This window comes from Lates calcarifer, linkage group LG2, assembly GCF_001640805.2.
Source record: "Lates calcarifer isolate ASB-BC8 linkage group LG2, TLL_Latcal_v3, whole genome shotgun sequence".
NCBI lineage: Eukaryota > Metazoa > Chordata > Actinopteri > Centropomidae > Lates > Lates calcarifer.
Window position 1 is genome coordinate 17,309,030 of NC_066834.1, and position 24,081 is coordinate 17,333,110.

Consider the following 24,081-nt stretch of genomic DNA (forward strand, 5'->3'; position numbering starts at 1 on the left):
ACATTTTACAAAATACAACACATACAAAATTAATTCAATGGCTGGCTTCTGACCTTTTCAAAATCATTAAAAAAAATGAATTGTTATGGGGGCACCTTGTATTTCAGATGTCTATGAGTTGTAGCAGTAGAGTTTTCACTCTAAATGTCCACAAGCTGTTTCATTTAAATTAAGCTGTTTCATTCTCCACATACATCATCTGATATTTCAGAAAACAAAAATCAAACATTAGAGAAAAGTCCAAAAACCGAAATCAGATTCATGAATAAGAACTTGTTCTTCTTTCCCCTCCCATTAATCATCTCATGACCTTTAAAATTTCTCTGGTCTTGATTGAGAACCACTGGACTACACTGGCCACCTGTTTCCTTGTATATAAACACTTCCAGAATATCTAATGAGTGTTTATAGGTTGACTGTGAGAGCTATACAGCAGCATATGAGTCACATTACTTTAATTCTCAATCTATTTAGTGACCCCCTGTGCCCTATATGCAATTATGTGGATTCATTATGCTTCTCCACTCATTTATTCTTACCCTACATGTAAGGGCTAAAGATTTTAAACTGTGTAAGGAGGAGGTCGGGGCGGGATGTGAGTCTTAATATTTTCACTGATTTATCACTGTAGCCTTGATGATGAGGTTCTCTAATATTAAGGGAGTATTTATTTTAAACTAAACTATGATCATTTCCTAAGCCTAGCCAAACAGTTTTTCTGCCTAAACCAGATTAGTTAGTTTTCGTGCCTAAACCTAACCAAACCATGACTGTCCCACAACCTTACTTATTATTGCCATGACGACATGATGCTGGTAAACTCCTATGGGTTGTATCAGAGGGTAGGGACAAGCAACCTATATGGCTGTTTAGGTTGAAGGACTTTTTGGGAGGTTTAATTCATGCAAAGTGTCAGATTGTAAAATCTATGAAAATACAAATTCACAATAATAAGATTAAAACAACAAGTGAAAACTATGATTATGTTCAGTAATGTCTGGAGGGTGTGTAAAGATGCTCCATCAGTACTGTAAACTGAGGGTGGAAAAAAAAAAAGAAAGTGTCCTAGTATGCAAAGCAATGCAACACTGATTAGATTAACAAGGAGAAAAAGACTGGAGAAAATGTCCACATCTCTAACATTGAGTATCCGTGTGCGAGTGTGTGTTTGCGTGCACGTGTGTAATCCAGGGATTATGTCTAACGTGGATCCAGCCAGTCATCCTGCTCTGGTCCAGCAGTGAGCCAGATTACATGCTGGCTCCAGCCAGCCAGACTAAAATCCTGTCCTTTTCACTCACTGCTTCTAATTAAATGAAGCTGAAGGGTAAAATGAACTTCTACAAGACACGGCAAGAGAGCTTAGTGGATACATGTGTTATGAGACTTTATGTTCATCTGGTCTCACATATGTTGAGAGGGAGTATGATTGTGTATGTGTATGTGGGGGGAGGCTGAACATGCATGTTTGTGTTGGTGCTTCAGGATTAAAATGTATTTGAACACATTAAGCACAGAGCACTGCAGAAGCAGCTGCTACACTGATTTCTTCTGTGATGTCTTGATTCTGCCAAGGTGTGATGTACTGTATATGTGCATGTGCTTCAATGGTTCCCTGTGTATGGTAAATTTAGGTGTTCCTCTAACCTTCATCACTTCAAATCTGAAATTGGACAAATGTATACTTTATACTAATGTATATCTAGTTTCATCCCAGTATCCTTTGTCTGTGTGACAAAGAATGTCATTGCAGTCAGAGTCTTTGGCTGTGTTCCGAAATCGCATACTAACGTACTGCCTACTACATACTCAAACAGTTTATACTGTATACTGCCTTCTAAATGAGCGTTTAAGTAGGTGGCCGTTCACACTGAAGCATACTACCAGTATCCCAGAATGCATTTCACTCCACCGGCAGCAACAGCAACAACTGGCGGCGATTTAAAGCAAATATTTTTCACGTTTATTGATCGTTTCTCTGTCCTTTTAGTACATTGGTTATTTTTTTATTATTGGTTTATTTTTGGCAGTGTGAACACACTACATACTAACTTTGACGTCAGACTTAGTATGAATAGTACGTTAGTATGCGATTTTCAAACACAGCCTTTGTTTCTTTATCTACACACAGAGAATCAAATCAAAGCAGTATCTGTCACCAGTGTATCACTGGCTAACAGTGACACTGACTCACTGTCAGGTAACACCTGCAAAACAAAAACAGACTTTGAACTGCAGCCTACATCAGCGTTCTAGTGTATGTCTCCATTCTATCTACATGCATAGGCATGTTCATATGTAGCCTACTGCTAACACCATTTTTTATTAGCTGAGTAGCTACTCAGCCACAGCACCTTTATTAGCTTAAAAACTCACGAGCAAATGTCAAGATCAGTCAGTTTAGATGTTATAGTGTGGCCTTATCTTGGATGCCACTGCCTACATGTTGTGCCCATGTTGGCTCAGCTGTGAATCGATCAATCAGAGGCTTGAAGGCTAAAGGAGCACTCACTGTGGCTGAACCTGCAGCAGCTAAAAGTGAACCAGTGCAAATTTTTGCATTGGCATAATCCCAAGACTATGAATACTAACGACTCTGGCGATATCCTCTGAATTTAAGTGAAATGCCTTGACAACTTTTGGATGGGTTTTCATGAAATTCAGTAAAGACATTCACATGCCCCTCGGGGTGATCTGAAATCACTTTTGTGATCCATCAAAGTCCACCTGAAATCATATATTTTTCTAGTCTAAAATATTATCAATATGTTCTTAAACGCGTTGTTGAACCTGAATTTACCAGTGCACTGTTTGTTTGGTAGTTCATTCAACAAGCTGAACTGCAGAAGAAGGCGTGTTCATGTTAGTACGTTAGATACTGAAGTGGGTTACAGCTCAAGTGGGTTCTTATTCAGGGTGTGTGGCTCTTGTAGCAGTGCTGTATAGGAGGCTTCTGTATGGCTCAGTTAGCCCATGATAGAGTGCTGACATTACTGCTGTATCATGACTTGATTGGCTGTATCAAAAATCTATGTCTACTTGGATGGCTACACAGACAGAGATGAAAACAAATGAAAACAAAAGATATGAAATATAAGTTTCTCTTTTACGAGTTCAGATTTTTTCTCAAAGGAAAATCATTTTGTCCGAAGAAAGACAACTAATTTAATATGTGGCTAGCAATTCAGATGAATTTAGCTAAACTCACAAGCCTTTTGTGTATGTATATGTTTAGCGTTAGCCCACAACAAGTAATGTGTAAGCAGAATCTGCAGGTCTGTAAAAAGCTAAAACCGTAGCTAATGAAACAACATCAAGGTTGACTCAAACAATGTACAGGAAGAGATTCTGGCTTTATTCTTGAACCACTGCAAGTGTGAGAATTGACTCTTAATTTCATCATAACATTCAAATTCTGCATGGAGTTACAGTTGAGACAGTGATAAAAGCTTGATGTTTCATTTAATTGGTTGCAAAGAGCCCTTCACTTCCACCATTAAAGATCTGAGCCTGAGGATACACAGAGCATCAGGCTGAATTACACAAAGTTAAACAGGGTCATCATGTCTCCTCTACCACTAGAAGCACCAAAGAGCTTATTTCGTCATCATGTTTGCAGTTAAAAGGATTTGTTGAAACGCTCTCACCCCACTTTTGGCCTTGTTTACAGAGTGATTTATGCTAATGAAGACACTCTCCTTCAGTTCACTTGTTTGCCAGGGATTCGAAACAAGAACTGGCAGTATGTGACAGCTAACATGCTCGATTTTTCATCTAGTGTGCGATTGTGAAAGGTTTGTTTCTATTTATAACAGAACAGAAGCAAACAAGAGCTGTATTCGGAGTTTGACTCTGCCAAGAATATTCTGAAAACCTCATTTTTCATCTGCACGTCAGACTCCATAACAGTGGAAAGGCCAGGCAGTTAAACCCTGTCAGGGAACTGCAGCACTGATGTCTGCACCCACTGAGGCCTTGTAAACTAAATGTTATGAACCCAAAAGCTGCAAAACCTGAGCATGGTCCTCTGGCAGTTAAAGTTACACTGAAGAATGTATTTATATATTAGGAGAAGTGTAGGGAACAGACTGTTGTTTTTACAATGAACAAGTGGATGAAGGAATGCGAATCCTTTGACCTGAAGTAGTGTTTATAGATTAGATGGGTGTACGTGTCAAAGTAACATGTCAGTGTGTGTGTGTGTATGTGTGTGTGTGTGTGTGTGTGTGTGTGTGTAGAAACATGCAGTGTGTTCTCTTAATAGATGGTTTTTAAGTCTCACCCATACAGATTGAATTTCAAGCAAGTGGTGTCACCCTTGTATCAATGTCAGTTGCTTCTCTGTCAACATGCAAAGTAAAGCTTTTGTCAATTTTCACATAATTTCCTGTCTAACCCCACTTGTCACTCATGCTTAAGTCTGTGTAATTTTCATTTTAATGTTTTTTTTTTTTTTGTGAGTTCCCATATGCAAAATTAGATGCTGCATAGTTGAGCTTTGACATTGGCATTAAAGACTGAATGCAGCCATTGCCACAGCCATCCAACAGCTGAATTGTTGCTACAGGCAAGCGGAAACATTCAGACTTGGGCGTCAGGATGTTTTAATCTTTTGGCACTAATAATGGTACTTGTATAGAGACTATCTACAGCTGTCCCAGAGTCATCTTTCCCCAAATAAAAGTACTACAGATACTACAGAAATGAGTGGGAAGAGTTTGAAAATGTATATATATATGTATGTATACATACATATGTATATGTATGTATGTATGTATGTATATATATATATATATATATATAAATCTTTATTTTGAATATTAGTGCCTGATGTGGTTTGAGAAAAGTATTCAGTTATTTTATGTCAAGAATCCTTCTCCATCATTAAATTATCCAGAATCTTAAAAAAAAAAAAAAACAAAAACAAATCTTTTTTACATTTTTTTTTAAAGTTCAACTACTGGACACAGCATGCCTTCTAGTAAATTGAGAAAAATATTTCTGTCTGTCCTTGGAATTCAATTGACTTCAAACTTAGCAGGTGTATTGCTGAGGACCCGAAGAAGTGCAGTGTTGACTACAAAGTTTTTGGGATAAATAAATGTTGAGAAAGAAGAAATTGAAAATTTGCACAGATGAATGCCATCTAAACATAAAATGAGAAATCTGTCTTTCTGCCTATCCTTCAATGTGACCAAGTATATGAAGTAAATATTAAGTATGAGTGAGTCCTCAAAAGATGTTAGAAGCACACATTTTGCAGATATGCTTAGTGTGAAAAGGTGTGTTTTGAGCTAAATGCTAATGATGGCTAACATGTTCTAAGTGATAATGCTAACATGCAGATGTTGAACTACATGTTCATCCTGTTCATCATCTGAGATTAGCATCAGAACGCTAACATTTGCTAATTAGCACTAAACACAAAGTACAGGTGAAGCTGATGAGAATGTCATTAGTTTTCCAGGTATTTGATCAAAAAACAATTTAAAGGAAAACTTTAAAGAACTGACCTGACGATGGTGCTAGAGGAAAAGCTAAGACTAACAATGAGTAAACATTACGTTTCAAATAGTGTCTAGTGTAACTAACCTTGTTGCCTTATATTGTAGCTGCCGCTGTAAACACTGCAAACGCTTCCACATTAAAATCTGAAATTCTTCCACTAGATGAAGATGTATGTTCAGCTGCAGCAGCTGTTAACAGCTGTAACAAGGTTCATGAATTCCCTTTAGCATGAATAAAAATACTAATTGCAACTTCATTTTGATTCAACCTCCTCTACAGTTGCGGAACACCAGTGAAAAACACCACACTCTGTTGTTAATGAGCAAAATCAGTGTGAATAGACCTGGGAGTTCAGATTAAGAGCTCAGCAGTTATGGGATTATTAGAACATTTGCTGCCATAGTATTAAATAAAAGTTTCCTTTAGTGGCACTAGGCAGGTCGTTTGTTTTGATGTGTTCGTTTCCTTCACATTTTTTAATCACCAATATCATTTGAGAAAGAATTTGCCTCTAAACTAAACACAGCATGAACTCATTCGCACACAGTTACACACAAACACCACGGGCATTTTGCCTTCATCTCAGCAGCACAGTCTCAAAAGCATATGCTTTGAGGTTCTGTTCACTCCTTTAATTTCCTTCTAATTCCTCTAATTCTCTTCCATCTTTTCCCCAGCCCTCCATCTCATAAAATATCATACCAGTCTTTATTCACCATGGCTAGACATTACTGAACCATTCCATATGATAAATGCTTATTGTCTTCTCCCTAATATTTCTCAGATAAAAGCCTTCAAGAGGAGCCTAATTTACTGTGTCATACATTTCCTACATATCTAATACTACACGGCACATCCCACAGTCTACAGCTCCTTACGTCTGGAGGCCAGGTAGTAGACCAGCTAAGCTGCTAAAATTGAGAATTCTTCATGTCTGGCAAAACCACAAAACTGGCATAAAACTAGCACTACAAGATGTTCACTGATCTTGATGCAGAGAGCATTCAAACCTCAGGACATACCCGCTATCTCAATGTGAGTTTTCTTTTTCAGTGACAACATGAGTTGCTTGGGATTTCTCTGTATCTGTTAGATAAGATTAGCTAAGCAACGCAGAGACTTACAACAACACCCATGTATTAGCCATACAAATATATTTCTAATGTCCTGATATTATTCCTTCTTGAATGTCTTTAGTTCAGCATAACATGTGATATGGCATTTAATTTCAATCTTCTCAAATGACACAGTATGTGTGTCCAGAACTGATAGGTAACTGGTATGTTAACATAAGATTTAGATGGTAAAGTGGGCTCAGTAAAATCTAGACTCTCCAAGAGTTTTATTTTGGTAACATATTTGTGTGCTACTATTTAAATCAACTACCTAATTTTTCTTGGCATCAACAAATCAGCAAATCCTATGAAAAGAAAACATCAACAACAAACTGATCCCAGTAACAAGTATTTTCTGTGTACCCGCAGCCTGGTATAGCTTATTGCTCTGTGGCATATACTTCAAGCCGTGTGTAATTTTCCACAGCTACAAAAAGGCAAGAGCTCCTCCTGTTTCAGTAACATTTGCTATAAGCTAGTGCTTAAAAATGATGCCAAATATTTGTATCCTGGGTTTAAAGATTCATGTCTTCAGTACCAAAGAGGATTTCTATAACCGTCTTTTTGTGTAGCTTGATCAATCACTTGTGGGTGTTGTCTCTAAATGAAATTGACAACACTGCAAATATCGCATTTACAAGAATGGGACAGATAGAGAGACAACCTGAAACCATAACGGCATAAAAATGTCATGAGGCCTTGAAGTTGTCATGACAGCAAACTTGTTGTTTTTCCCAGCAGCTGATGTACAGTGATGTCAAGGTATTTTGTTGTATTACTCAATGATTTTAGTGTGCACTGGACATTGGGAACTAATGTGAATGTGAAAATGGGGAAATCTTGACCCTTTAAATGTCTTTTTTTGTGCCTCTGTCCCATTCTTATAATCTCAGTAAGAGCTTGAGGGAATTTCTTCAAATTTGGTAAAAATGTTAACTTGTTCTCGGGGATGAACTGATTAGATTTAGGTGGTTAAAGATCAAAGATGAAGGTCACTGTGATTCAAGAATTCACACGCTAATTAAATGCAGCTGCACTGGTTGGCAGAGGTATACAATCATGAGGCAGTAATTCTAGTTAAATTCTTCATTTCTAGGTTACTGTAAATCAAAATGGTACCTATTTGCATGATTTAGACCCTCCAATCACAAAGTTAAAAAAAAAAAAAAAAAAAAACCCTGCGGCGTTAAATGATTTCCCTACATGGCCTCAACTTCCATCTTTAAAATCATCACACAAAAAACACACATGCACAGACACACTGCCATTCTACTGTATAATCGTGTCCAAATTTACCCCTTACATCACATCATTTTTTAATCTCTAGCCCGTTATTCCTACTGTCCCAGCTCACTCTGTCTCTCTCTTCTGGCCTCCTAAACCACAATTAAATTATTTTGAGAAATAAATACAAAAATAAGCCAGTGATTTTTTTTTTTTTAGGAAAATTTGTCATATTTTTGCAATAAACGACTTTGATGATGGCAAAATCAGACTGATAAAAGGCCTCATAGGCATGAAACAAACTCAGCATATAGTGTGTGTTGCCACATTTCAGACAAGTGTCAAGATCACTTTTTAGTAAAATCAAACCAAAACTCTAATTTCACTAATGACATGCACAGCGGTACCACATCTATATGTAAACAGTTTCAGTACATTGCATCATTGTTGTTATTTATTTATTTATATTTTCACTTTTAAGCAATTTCTGCTTTAGTCATATCCATGCGCTAAGTCCTCTCTCCTGTCATGATTAGACAAACTAAATAGCAATCTATTGTGCTGGGTTATTGTTTTTCACTTTGAAGAGAATAAATCTCACTGTTTCCGTCTGTGCTAATTCTTCTTTCTTACGGCTCAGCTACCTCGGGGCATTCTGTGATGATATATATATAATCTAACTGGGAAAAAAACAAGAGTCATTTGTTGCATTGCTTGTTATTATGAAAAATGATGGCTTGCTATCAAACACTGCCCTTAAGGCTCTGTTCTGGGTATGGTGTTCATTTTCAACTCACCTGTAGCCATGCTGAGTGTCCACACACACTCCACCATTGAAGCAGGGGTTTCTGGGATATGCAGCACAGGGTTGATGGGATTGCTCTCTACCTGTGCAAGAGCACACAGCTGTGGATTCCACTGTCACAGATACAAGACTCATAGTCCCACAATCCACCACTGTGGGTGTGTCTCGCACATTCAAAACGCTAGTGCAGCCTCCGGTCCCGGCACACTCTGACCTGGGACACTCGTCTGCCCGCACTTGGAACACGCTGACCTGCAGGAATGACTGGAGCTGGATGGAGAAAGACAGAGAAGAAAGTGAAAGACAAGATGGCACTATAATGGTACTTCAACGATCCCTCACCAGCTTCCCACCCACAAACACTGCCCATAGGGGTTTGAATTACATTGTAGCTTTAAAGGTGCTGCAAGTTTTTGCTATTGTGACAAAGTCAGTATTGGAATTAACAGCTGTGTACTTACCAGTCTAAATGAACTTCAGCATCAAACTTCATTCCTTTACTCACCAAAAGCTGTCTCTAGCAGTGGAAAGCAATGCTAATGTTAACTTTCGTTTTGCTTCTGTTTCTATCACTTCTTTTCTTCTACTACGAAGTTAGCATGCTAACCAATTAGCCTGAGCCAATCCCATCTCATAATAACATTTTGCAATAGTGAGTCACTGTACCATCCAGTGTGCTTTCAATCCAATACGAACAGATGAAGAAGCAGCACTGCCCAGCGGGCCCATCCCAACGTTTTAGCTTGTAAATGCAATAATGACTGAAGGTTTTGGTGAGTAAACAGCTGTTAATACTAACATTGGCTGTATTGTGATAGCAAAAACTTAAATGTAGCACTTTTAACGCATTATTGGTGGTGCTACATGTCACTTTAGTAAATAAAATAAAAAATAGGTCACACCAGCTGGCAGACAGAACCCTACATCTGGGACATATGGGTGATCTTACTGTTATCTGCCATGTAAACACTGGCTGGAACCCAAACTAGCTGGAGAATTAACGGACTCCGATCCAGCTTTAACATGAAAGTGTTTTTCATCTTCTTGCATTCATTGCCATATCTTATCATGTATGCTGCAGTCTCCTGTGTATACATTGCTGAGTCTTTACATTTTATTGGGTCTTCAAAGCTTTATCAAAGCTTACAGTTTTTTTGAATGCTTAAACACTTTTAGTGATTCTTGAAGAACTGTTTCTGAAACCATTAACACTGGTAACCTATGCATTTACCAGGTGTGCCAAACTGAATGAGTGTTCTCTGTTTTACACTCAGTTTGTAATTTTATTGCTGGTTTACACGGCCATGGTAAGGGTGGCGTTTTCAGCAGATTATACTCTGGAATTCAGTTTCAAAAGTTTTCAAGCCCCAAAATGCTGTTGTTGTGTAAATGAAAGGCTAAACTGAAACAAAGGTCTACCATTTTAAACAGGGCCCTAGCTTGATCTTTTTGTTCTTTATTTTCTAGCATATATGTTTTTGTTTTCTTCAACCACACTTTTGTTGTTTGAGGACAATTTTGAGAAAAAAGAACATTTTCTTTCCTTGTGTGTTTACGACATGTATGACAAAACCTTATTGCAAACTGCTACACCCTGCCAACAGAAAAGGCAAAAACCACAAGAGTTTTCCATTTATACTATCAGTGCATAGTTAGTGCTTTGTGTACTTATTCAAACGACGGACTGACATGCAATTTTGTGTGCAACTCTTTATCTGTCATTACCCTGTAATATAATCTTTTTGACTAGCCCTACAAATAAGCTGACTGACAGACTGGGTGATTAGATGTCGCCACTGGTCAACTAGCCAAGCGTTAGCATTTCCCATTGGCCACTGCTCTTTAAAAACTGTTTGGTGCAAACAGTTTCTAATTGTCATCAGGGGGTTACAGGCAATGCTGACAACCTTTGTCACTAGATTTACTCACAAAAAGCTCCTTTTGACACCTTTTTGATCAAGTGATTTTGTGGACAAACCTTAACCCTCCACAGACATGCTGACTGCACAGCAGATAACATAGACGTGTATGGGCTTCTAACTTTCTCTCTGAGTGTTCATTTTAAGTAAATAAAGCCACAGCCGCTGTCTTTAACTTATGTGTTATGATGTTGCACTTATAAAATCAAGATTTTAGCAGTCCAGAGCAGCAGCTTGGAGGTGACTGCTGGTTAACATGCAGCCTTCAGGGGCTGTGTTTCAGTCACTACTTCATATTTGTTCCGTTTTCTGACACCAGAAACAGAGAAACATGTAAACCAGAACAGTGTTATTGGGAATTCGACTGTATTAAATATTGCACATGTGAGCACAGAGAGTAAGAAAGAAGATAGAGGGCTGAAACCAGCTGACACAAGGCAGAATGCAAATATGCCATATACTAGTTAATATAAATGTATGCATAGGTAGTGGTGTCTGACTAACCTAGTTTACACAGACCAATAAACACGTGTGTGTACACATACACAAACAACATTATGCTGAAGTAGAAAATGTGGATTCTCTTTAGGAATGCATTACAGTACAGTAAGCAGCTTTGGTCTAAGAAATCAACCTGCTTTTCTGCACTAGTTAGAGTGGTATATACAGTGATGAAGGAAAAAGGAGACTATGACTCTCTAGGTTGAGCAGTTTGATGATGCAAAGGAAGGGAAAATGAAATGGAAATTGAATATATATAGTGTGTGTGTGTGTGTGTGTGTGTGTGTGTGTGTGTGTGTGTGTGTGTGTGTTGAGGTGCATGCAATTTGATGTGCTGTCCTTGCCTGGTGAGAGTGACACTGATCATGTAGATTCCCATTCAGTTTACATACATATGCATGTACTCAAGTAGAGTACACATGCACAGGGCCGTGTATGCATGCATAGACACACACACAGACTCACTCAATGTGAACTGTGTTGAACCGAAAGAGGGTCACTTCATGCTCAATGTTCTGGACTGATTGGACGTCATTCAGTGTGACTGGATTGTGCTCACTAACCATGCAGTTCACATCTACTCCACTTATTCCCCCAAATGGCCTGTGCTGCAGTGGCTGTAACTTTGATACAGGTTATGTTTTATAGATCATTGTTATTGCTGACTGATGTTTTATATCATAATGCCTCTTGGTAGTGAAACCAGACACAAAGGCTCCATTGGTTATCGGTTAATATTGGTGAGAATGTGCAAGTTAACACACAGACGGAGGGGGAACGAGGAGTGTAATGATGGAGTAGGCCCTACAACTACAAAAGGCCGCACAGAAAAGCCCCAGGTAAACCAGGGTATGAACCTGGAACCTTCTTTCTGCCAATCCAACAAACAAGTACAACCTAAAAATCCACATAGTGCAAATATAATATGTCTCTGGTCCACTTACAGTAAGAAAAAAATGAGAACAAAACACATAGTCTTGAATGGAGGAGAAAGTGGTGTGCAAGGCTATTTCATTTTGGCAAGAAAAACAAAACTGTGATTTCTGTATGTATGCAATATCAATGTTTGGCATTTTGAAAACCATTACTGGATATTTTTTGTTATGCTCAACAAACAACTGAAAAGACCAAAATAGGTATTGTGAGTCCACTGTTAGCCACACATAAAAGAAACAAGTGAATGCATTTGATGACATATTCCTTCATTACAACCAATGTAGCCAGTGCAGAGAGCAGGATTAAGTCGCTGTTTCTTTTCTCCTCTTCGAAATTTGTTAGAATAAAACAAAAAGAAAATAATGCTTCCCTTACTCTTGCACATACCCTGAGACTTCACATTAGGATGCTGTACGGCTGAATCAATGTGCTATAACCCACACATCTGAACACAGAAATGATACTGAAAAGGCAGTGTGTCATTTTGTTAAATCAAGAGGGCATCTGATGTGTACTGTGTACCATTTAGCCATTATGGGGTCAGGAGGTACATTGCTAATGTGGAAGCATGTCCACGTGGCAGAGCTGGGGACATGTAGCAGATAATAAAAGTTATAAGCATGTTATGTGGCGAACTTCATCAATGGACTTAGATGTGTCTATAGCACTGAGTTCTAAAGTACAATTAAAATACTGTGTGTATTAAGTGTCAGTAAGTAAGGTATGAAAAAAATATTGTTTCATGTCCATATAGAAGTACAGTATATTGGGATCTGCTGTAACTGATGTCTGTGAAGGTTCTCAGTCATCCAGGTCATGGTAGTCTTAAGTGCTGAAGTTGAAGGCAACTGGACTGAGTCGTTAGGGTCATATAAACAACTCGCATGATGTCAGGGTGGGGCAACGACCCACTAACGAGTCACACCTGGGCTCATGTGACCCTAACGACTCTGTGGGTCAATGACCCATAGAAGATGCCACCAGGCCCACTTTTAAATTGTTTGTGTGGCAGCAACACAAGCAGTATGCAAAGATACCTAACCTTGAAAAAGAACATGACCATATTGGCTGTGCTGTGCAGTTGTAACCATCTCTTAGTTCTGTGTCACGCTTTAAGAAAAAATTTGGTCAGTCTCTGTTTGCACTTTGAGTATTAAGCATTTTGATTATGGATTGCACTTGTTGTTTGCACTTGAAAAATAACACCAAGAAAAACATAGTTTTATTCATTTTTGTTGTTTATACTGTTTTTTATTTTTTATGTTCCATTCCATTCCAGACATTTCACATTTCACTGCATTGTTTTTGACTTTCAGTTAAATAAAAGACTATTTTTCAATTTCATCATTGAAGCTTTCTTAAATAGCTTTTACATCTCATCTTGTCCTCGCGAACCGAGTATCGCCCCGTCTCGTAAGCTGAGTGTATCGTCACAAACCTATGATCAACCGATGTAAATAATAATAATAATAAAACAAACAATAAAAAAAAAACAAATAATAAAACATATGAGGTTGTGTCAACAGGGTTTTTCCTTCATGTGGACCAAATTCCTTGCTGTCTCAAGGCTGGGTGATGCATCCTTTAAATCTCTGACATTAGAAGCCAATGAGATGCACTCATGCAGTGCAGAGATGTCTGCAAAACAGTGGAGGAGCCAGGGTGAAGAGGGAGACTATGATTAGGGAGGCAAGCAGAGGCAGGGAGTACAAACAAGAGGAAGACATCTGGGGATAAGGACGGGTGTGGCAAAGTCAACGTCATGCTGGCTGTTGCATGTTTATAAACCAGTCGGTGGCCAGCGGAGATATGCAACTGAAAATAACCATATACACATAATTACTATGCTGGTCTCTCCCTGTTCAGTGACACCCAAAAGAAGGCTTTACTCATGCTAGCGAGGACTTCTTGTTACTTCTTATTCACAGATAATGGTCGACTTCTTTTTTAGTTGGTTTCAGGTGAGGCTACGCTCTGAATTGTGTCATTCATATCTCCCTGATCTATAGTCTAGAAAATACTTAATCCTCCTGCACTGGAGTCTCTTAACCCCCTACAGTCTAAATGGTTGAAAAGAAATCAGCATGTCCCATTTTTTGTACGTAGTCTATCAAGTGTTGAGGAAACGCACGGAGAGGCATCCATTGAATCTCAACAGTGTCTATGGCAAGCAACAAAGGACCAGAGGGACGTATTCCACTATTGTTCCAATGCACTGAGAAGCTTCCACAATCCCCTGCGCTGCCCTCAGGGCCACATTAATATAATGACAAGATGAACCTTGGTATCTGAGCGCCATACCAATGATTTTTAAAAAGTCGAAAACCAATGTAGTATCATTAAAAGTCAAGTGGAGCGTGCTGGATTGAAAACACTGAGGGATAAGCTCCATTATTGAGGTGGAGCAGGGAGAAATAGAGAGACATAGGGAATAAAGATTTTTTTTTAAGTCTCCTACTTCTGAGGCATTACTAGAGAATTGAGAACATTAATAATAAGCGCTGCCTCATCTTCTGCAGCCCTCCCCCCTCCTTCCTCTTTCTTTCCCCGTCTACCCCCCCATCTCTCGTTCATCCTTTCCCCTCGCCACGCTTCACATCTCATTCTGATCAATGTCTTCTCCGGAGAACCTGGCTGAATTCAGATGAAACGCTCGCCACTCTCCCCACAAATCACACCTGAAAGCCTCGGCTACCTCTCCGCTTACACATCTCTCTCTTCCTCTCTGTGGCCACACTTTGCTCATCTTAAAAATGTATTCACATGCTCGCATGCTCTTCTCCCCGTCTCTAATCTTTTGCCTTTCTTCCTTGACAATAGTCACTCGAAACAAAGAGAGGGCGCTGGGGGAAAGAGGCAAAGAGAGAGAGCCAACGGGTTGATTGCAGTGTTTGACCTGAACTGACCACCATGATCACGACTGGGCTTGAACTGTTTCTCCCCTAACAGACACACACATGCAAATACAGACTGGCTCATCATTCCCTTTGAGGACACCGGGTCAACTCTCTCTTTCCCTCCCTGCTGGTGAAATGCATACAATTTGACTTTCTATCCTTCATGCTCACACACATACACACAGGTCCCTTGCTTCCATTCAGGCCTTTGAAACGTGAAATGAGGTCTGACTGAAGCCAGCGGCCAGTGAGCATCAGTGCGATGAAGAGAAATGTTTGTGTTTTACTAACTCTTCTATACAGTGATGATATCTTTTTTTTATGTTTTGAATTTTGCCTATCCTGCTCTCTCTAGCGGGTGAAATGTAATTTATTAAGACAATGTATGAGTAATATAGGAAGATTTATGTAATTTTACACACCCCTCTCATTTGACAGAGCCCAGTTTTTTCTTCCCGTGACAGCAACAGCCAGTATTACGGGCATAATCCACACTTTGCATTTCTGTAATAGTCAAATTGGGTTGGATTTAAAAGGATGTTCCACAGTCATGGACTATGAATAAAGTAGAAACAACAGTTTTTCTTTCTTTCTTTCTTTTCTTAGGTTGGCCCAGAAATAACCATCCAGGACAACAGCATAAATCAGGCCTCCTTTCCCTGTGTCCAAAATAACAGAGATGATTTTTACAAGCTGTGGCTTTGACGATATGACATGGTCTAATGAGAAAAGGGGGAGACTTTGCAGCTGAATCAACCTTCAATTAAGGAAGGGATTTGCATAGAGAAACTCTTACTCATACTACGTAAGGCTTAGACTAGGTGGCAGTCTTTTAGCTAAGTACAATGGAATCCAATTGGATTTTTTCTCTGTATTCTGTATTGTTCTGAATGTACCCAGGGTACTATATTCCCCAGATTTACACCAGTCACACTTAAAACCATTTGCCTAATATTGAGTCGGACCCCCTCGTGCCACCACAACAGGTCTCACCTGTCGAAACATGGACTCTACAAGACCTCTGAAGCAGGATCAGATTTGAATCACTGCATAACCACTGCATACTGGGAACACCCCATAAGACCCATCGTTTTTTGGACGCTCTGACCAGGTCGTCTATCCTATCACAATCTGGCTCTTCTCGAAGTCGCGCAGATATTTAGGCTTGCCCATTTTTCCTGCTTCCAACACATCAGCTTCAAGAACTGACTGTTCACTTGTTGCCTAACATAACCCACCCCTTGACAGATGCCACTGTAATGAGAGAACCAATGTTACTCACGTCACCTTTCAGGGATTTAAATGTTGTGGCTGATTTGTGGATATGGCACATAATGGGAACATACCAGAAGGGTCCCTTGTTCCCCAGTTCCATGTACATGCTCTCTGAGGGTCCTTTGTTCCCTGTGTCCTATGCTCCCCAGTAGTGGCATTATATGATATATTAATATGAAAACCCCTTCATAATATGACTGGGTTTTCTGTTCCCGAGCACTGCCATATAGCTTTAAATGAAATAAGCCTACTACTATGTGTGTTAAAGGAAATTGAACAGGGGAACACAGGACACTGGCAACAAATATGTCCTTCCAATTCCAGCCACTTTTTCAAGAGGTCATGAGGCATGCAATGTGACTGATGTTCACAGTGCTTGATCTTTTAGGAATTAGGTAATACTAAGCCTAAACAGATTAGGGATACACTAAAATACTGTGTATTTCTCTGAACTGGACAATACAAGATAGAGTGACAAATGTAAAGACATGCAGTAGAAGTATACTGACACGTTTTCTGTTGTTTGACTATTACAGCACACTGGTTTTGAAATAAAACAATGTCAGGTTAATGTTTCTACATCCCTGTCAGAGGACTTGTGTAGGGACTGTAACCCAGTGTTAGCACCAGTGTCAACACTGTTAAATCCAGTGTTCTGGTAAAGCCAAATCGATGAAAAACACCTGTCTTAATACTTTCTGACTGCACTATAGGTGTGATTACACCCCTAGGTGATTTCACACCTGCTTTGCATAGAGTGGCTCTATAAAACTCTACACTCTTTACGGCAGATCTGGTTCATATGGACAGGTGAGAATGGCTCTACCAAAATCTGGTGGAGACTTAACAGCTGCTCCCTGGCTAAGAGAGCTGTTTTCACAATGCTCCCATACCCAGAGGAGGAATCACTCAGACTTAGTCCTCAGCCTTATAAAAAACAGTGCACTGGGCATTTCCCATCCGCTTTTAGTCTGTTTAAGGTTTCATATGCTCCACTAACTCAGACTGCCTGCTGTAAAGGTGTCGATAGAGACATTCTAGGAGACATCCGTCACATATGATTAAGTTTTATATGGTCAAATACGATTCACTGGCAGTTGAATCCATACCAAAAGTTTACACGATGACAATATCACAATCACCTTTTTGTTCCTCTAGAAAAAAAAGGGGGGGGGGGGGGGCAGCATTACAAACAAAACAAACTTTGAGAGGCTCTTGAATGCAGCACCTGTTAATGCAACAGAAAGGGCAATTTCCTGCATCCAGCATCTATAGGCTATAGACACATACACAGCTGATGACGTCAAACACACGCATTATATCTAAAAAAAAAAAAAAAAAAAAAAAAAAACACAATATACACTGCATTTAACTCAAACGTCCAGCATATAGGTGTCTCTCATTTTCACAGTTGATTACAAATACAGGTGGTGTTGGGTGAGGTGGTTGGAGTGTGTCTAGCAGCCCAATGCACTCTGTGTGCCGGGTGCCACTCACAGCACAGTTATGTGCACACTGAAGCAATTTTGTATACAATAACTGTCTGAAAAATAATCAAAACTGTAGTTGGTGAAATGTTCACAGTATTAGAAATGTACCTATGCTCTTTTCTCCACTTCAAATTACATTTGATGTAATTTGATGATTATTTTTTCAGTTAATGTGTTTGAATGAAAAAAAAAAAAATATATATTCTGAGTTAATATCATGGAAAGGCAAACCAGGCATCGCGTCAGCATTTTAGCCAAAAGGTAAAGATATTACTCCAATGGCTCTGTTCTATTCAAGTGTCCCACTAAGCAATGACAGTCTGACAGTGAGCCAGCATGCACAATACCAGGAAACTGAAACTGAAGAAACTTAATGGAATTCAGCTATTATCAATTTTGGTATTTACACCTTTAGCCTTCTGCAGTCCCCCCTTGGTTTATGTTGGTTAATACTGGTGGTTTGTGATGATACTGCACTGTGTACTGTGTTTATAGTCAATAACAATATAAATGTTGCAGGTGCAGGTCACCACCATTATCACATCTAATAAATATACTATGACGTGGACTCCCAACTTCAAGACAAAATGGTAGTTTGTTGGCCCCTAAACTCCAAAGGAATGGCATGTGGTTGAGCTTCAGACTTTATGCTATGTCAAAACATCATACGTCATTTGATGTTATTATGTTCGATAATCATTATAGCATAACATTTATAGGTCACTGCTGGACATAAAATAGACTAGTCAGGTAGCACATATGCTTTTGTTATACACAAAAAATTATTAGAAGCAGCTGGAACAGGGGTAAATAAAGGCAGCAAGGCTTTCATGAAAAACAGAAAAACAACTGCCGGAACAACAGCCAGAAATGTTGTCTATGTGTGATTATGTCTAATTGAAGGAAGGTTTTGGACCTTGTGCACTTAGCCAAACCCACACAAACATGTAGAGAATATGCAAACTACACAGAAAAAGTACCAGATGTCAATCAAGCTGCTGTGCTTCCACTAATATCATCAGCCTTTTTATATATTTGTTTGCTTGCTAATCTGTGCTGAAGTGATGTAACCATGGAAATGAGCAGCAAGCTCACAATTGTCAACCGTGCACTTACAAAAAAATGTCAATCAAAATATAAAAGCATTCTCTACTGGAAAGTTATGGAAAAGAAATTAAGTTTGTCATTTACACTGTACACTGCTTGCACTTTAATGAGACGTGATGCAAATGAAAATGACCTAAATCCACCAATTTTGCTGACAGTTTTGATGCTCACTTTGCTGTGGCATCTTGTTTTCCTGTCATGTCCAACTCTGAGCAAAGTGGTACAAAATACACAGAGAGAGTTGTCAGGACAAATGAGCATCAGTGTGTTGAAAAACATACTTCTGATGTTTTGGGGTTGTTTTTTGTTTGACCAAAATGGTGTCGCCAACTGCAACAAGCAAACACTTGTGAATATAGAGACACGTTTCCGTCTTTATATTGAATTAGATGAACACAAGCTTACATTGACCACTACGGGGAAACAAACACCAAGGGCATATGATGCACGTCCTAATATGGATGGCATATCTCAATGAGTGTTACCATGTCAGGATAAGCCACTGTGCCTTTTCTCAGTATCTACCTGCCCAAACAAGCAGGCATTTTATCATTTTGATTCATGGAATAGCAGCTACTATACCCTGACTACTTTTTATGTCTGTGTGGCATATTCAGGGTGTGATACAGGTGTTAAATGATATAGCACGTCACAGAACAGTGTTGCATTTAAGACGTTGAGGGTGAGAAAGCCAATTATTCTGGATAAACTGTTGGTTGTCAGTGAGTTTGGATCGACTATACTATATCTTCCAAAAACAAACAAACAAACAAAAAAAAAACAAATAAACAAAAACATGCTTTTTCCGAGAAAAAACTCGGTGGGAAACAGCATTGTTGTTTGCAGTCTTTACAGGGTTAGTAGTTCTAAAATTCATTTCTGGTCCAGGTAGAGTTCAAGATATCTGACACAACTGGGTCTGCAAACAATGCTGTTTGTAGAATTTCAGTTCTGCACCCAGCAAACTGAGACAATGTCACACACTTTGACATATTTGATTTGTTGGAATTTAACACAAGCTTCAGCCAAAAAAAAATGCCAGAGGCAAAACTACTTCCTGCAAGCAACAAGTGACCACAGTGGAATTCCTTTTTTGGCTTGACTTACCCAGCAGCTTTGTAGTGTACTTATTCACTGGCTGGTCACAGTTGGCTAGATTATGTTATGTTGATTACGTGCATGTCATTAAAAAAATCATCAGTCAATCAAGGTTTGGAATGGGAACAGAGTCATCAACAGATAAAGCAACAAAACAACCAGGTTGACAGGTTACGTATTGATATAGACAAGAGGATAAAAGGACATGAACGACAGCCTACCTTTTGTTTGTGGGCAGCCAGATAACCGTGCATTTTCTCAGGCTGGAGGAAGGATGGGCCACCGTGTACAGCAAAGCGAACATCCAGCATTCGCTCTCTCACATCTATTAGGCTAAAGATGTTGACATCATCAGGTGGAACAGAGAGCATCTCAGACAGGAAGTCCACCAGCAGCTCGTAGCGGCTCCGCTGCTTCCCTCTCAGTTCAATGAACTCCTTTGCTGTGATGTCTAAGAAACACACACACACACACACACAGACACAATTGGAACTGTAGACTATATAGAAGTGGCCTCATTATTTCCACCCATGCTCATGGATAAATCCAGTTATTTTCAAAGCTAAAAAAAAATAGTTTGGAACTCTCAAAACTGCAGCTGTGATGATAAAATGGCTCACTTTATCTGACATATCCTTTTGTTTGGAAGGTTATTTTATGCCCCTTTTTCATATATATGTGTGTATGTGTGTGTGTGTGTGTATGCAATTGCAGGTGAAGGAAGTGATTTGCAGTTGGATTTCAGTTCCTAACAGTGCCAGTTAAAGGTAATTATACTCTTGTCAATTTGTGGTTCCATGTCTAATCATACTCAGCAGCAGGCTCTTGAGAAAGAAAGACAGGCATTTTACTTGAGGTTTATTTCCCTGCGCCAGTCCAGCACCTGTGGTCTAGTGTGTCAGAGCTGTATGTTTAAGAGCCAAACTTGACAGTTATGTTTATATGTCCATATGACCACGTACACAAGATCAATTTTAAGCATCATCAGTTGACCATTTGTTTGTGTTGAGATTAAAAACAGGTTTCATGTGTCTTGGCTGAGACATCAGCCGAAAGCTTGGCTCTGATTATTGGAACTTTAGGCCAATTTACTCTGATCCACCTCTACAGAGACTTGCACTTCTGATCTGGATCCAAGTTTAACACTAAATTTCACACAGACTATGAGTGGATGAGATTTTCTTCTCCCTTATCTGAACCACTGTGTTTCATGGTTGCAGAGATCTGGACCTGGGCAGACAAATGTCGATTACCACTAGAGAGAGCAACAAAAATGAAAAGATAAAGCCTCTGAAATGAAATGAAACACCATCAAATGAAACACTCAAAGTAAGCATGTAGTTTTGTGTGATTTGACCTGTTTTCAAACTCAAGTATAAGCTGACTACAAGTCCTCTAAAATAAACGATAAAGTTTGTAATTTGCACCACTACTGGTGAAATGAGTTGTTGTAATAGTTGTTGAGGTATTTCACTCAAAACCTCATGTTGGTGCTTGGGGAAAGAGGATCAACAAAGTCATTAGAATACATTGTCTGGACAAACTGCTGTAATAAATCCACCTTCCAGATGTTCATAAGACAACCGACAACCAAAGAAAACTTTGACCTGTTGTTGTAGCTACGTCAAGTACAACAGTCAGGGAATCACCAAAGTCAGTGATCGTCTTTCTCTAGGCATCATGGAAGGGTTATAGGAATCTCCAACTCGTGATGAGACGAGGAAAATCCAGGAGATCACCAAAACCGATTGGTTTCATCCTCTGGGGAAAAATGCCCAGTAGCAGTTAAGCTATTTCTGTCTCAACCAAGGTGGTGGACTGATCGACTGGCTGACAGGCCGACACTGAACACTCCCTCCCACACCCCCACATTGCATTTTTTCTTAAATATTATGAATGTAAGAAGCAGATTAAAAAATAGCCAAAACATAAATGATATTCACACAGTTGCTTGGTCACTTTAATGTAACTCCTGTATTCTTTATGATGAAGAAAACAACATCAAATTCCCCTAACAGATTAATTTCTTACTGAAACGCAGCAACGTCAGAGGAGTGTATGTATAAAAGATGGTCCCCTCACATGGAAAGGTTGCACTTGGGTTTTTTCACACTTCCGCACAGCCGCATTTGTTCACCTCTTTAAGCTGCGGCCGATTCTCTTCAACACGTCGAGAGAAAAGAAAGTGAGCAGGAGGAGTGAGAAATGGAGGGAACTTTTCATCCTTTATTCAGCCTTGTGTAAAGATCTGTTTAACTTTGGTGTGTTGACAGTCTCAACTGTGACATATACTGTGGTCTACAAGACTGTAGACTTTCCAACTATACCTTGAAAGAATACAATCCAATGTCAAATACTTTTCAACTACAACCGCTGGACTGGGTTTGACAATTATAGAACATGATATATGGGTATATTTGTCTCTTTATCAGTCTATGTAACGGTGTAGCCGATGCATTGCATTAGACTAATTAGCTGATGGTTAGCAAATTAAAATATGATGCTTCAGTAGTCTTAGTTAGTCTTAGTTACTCAAATCAAGTTGTTCACCTTCCAAAGTTGGGACCATGAGTGTTGTTTAGAAACAACCATCATTTCATTGGTTTTGCAACATCTTGCCGAAGGACTGCAGTTGAAAATTAGCCAGCTGGCTAACACTGACACATCTACAGAAATGTTGATTAATGTGTGTTGTCCTTATAAATAAATACATTTTTTAAAATGTGCACCACGATTGTATCCTTTAAAATGAGGACAGACTCCAAGGCCAACCAGAAACTGCTCTATGTCACAAAAATGTCTTCAGGAGCAGCAAATTCTCAAAGATAGAGGTACAAGAACACACACACACACACACACACACACACACACACACATATATATATATATATATATATAAAAGGGTGGGGAGGGTGATTAGGTTTGAGTGTGTAGAGGGAGACAGCCTAGGCATTAAGAGACAAGACAGGGGGCTCAGAACGGGCTCAGCGGATACAGCGCGAGGGATCGAGGCTAATGTCAGCTCCCATCAGTCAGTCCGGCGGGAGAAACAAGGACACAGGCAGACAGAGAGACAGTCAGGAGGGATGAGGGCTGGGGGTAGAGGGTAGTAACTCCTAACGCAGAGTGGCAGCCTTTGCACCTGGCTTTGATCCAACCTCACAATTCACTACTGCTTTCTCCTTCCCAGCGGCTTCATCAGAGTCGGGTGTCAAGGCAGTAGTGCGCAGACACACTCCCACCTGAAGGCTTGTGATTTCACACAAATAGGCACAAAAAAGGGATAAATATCCTACCCATGTAGCTGTATAGTGTTGACAAGACTGAGACAAAAAAGAAGAGAAACACTACACAAACATCATGGTCTTTGTAAAGACTGTTGTGTTTCTGCATGACAAAACAAGTCTAAACATGTTCTTTGGACAAAGCAACCAATATTGTTTTAAGTTTTGAAAACTCATGAAGTCACGAAAAAGAACTAAACGTTCAGCAACATGCAGCCGACAAAAGAGAAACTGAAGAAAAGTTACTGTCTCTTCACTGACTGACAACTGCTGTCACATAAGTTTGAATGAAGCAACTAAAAATATATTGTTAATTAGCATATTTTATGTGCATGGAGAATGCACTCAGCAAAAACATAAATCTTGCCAACCTGAATTGTATTCAGTGTACACTGTTTCCTTAAAAACAGAGGCTACAATTCATGATTTACTTTTATTTCCCACATGATATTTGCAGAGAACCGACAAATGGTTTTAAAACAATTTTCACCCCCAAGATTCCATTCAGTGATTAAAGCAACAGCTGGGGGCAACATGAGGGAACTTGTTTGCTGTCTTGCCCTGAATCAGATGAGACGGCTGACTTCAGTGTAAGCTCCTTCAGGCAATACACCAACAGATTTGGTGACTTTTAATTGGCCACTACGGTCAACTGGGCAGGCAACTTCTGTCACAATCAGAGGAAAATATCTGACAACAATCTTGACGATCAGTTTAACGTTACTCAAAAAATCCAATGCTGGTTCCTGCTCCTAAAATATGACTATTTGCTAATTTCCCATAATGCACCCTCTCTAACTGGTAAATGCCCATTTCAGTGGCTGACTTTGACAGTGCTGAAAGTGGATGCCCCACATTGGGTATTCACAGGGGAGAATGGTTGTGAAAGTGTCAGATCAGTAAGGGAGGTAAACAAAGTCCC

General features: G+C 39.4%; 1 protein-coding gene across 1 annotated transcript in view; it reads right to left on the reverse strand.

Moving 5' to 3' along the window:
* The window catches only part of si:ch211-186j3.6 (neural-cadherin), a 266,619-nt gene that overhangs the window by 83,373 nt on the left and 159,165 nt on the right, over positions 1-24,081 (reverse strand). The window contains exons 25-26 of the mRNA XM_018697417.2: positions 20,097-20,326; positions 8,645-8,922 (exon numbers count right to left, since the gene is read on the reverse strand). Of these exons, the coding sequence (XP_018552933.1) occupies positions 8,645-8,922; positions 20,097-20,326 (508 nt within the window). The remainder of the gene's footprint in view (positions 1-8,644; positions 8,923-20,096; positions 20,327-24,081) is intronic.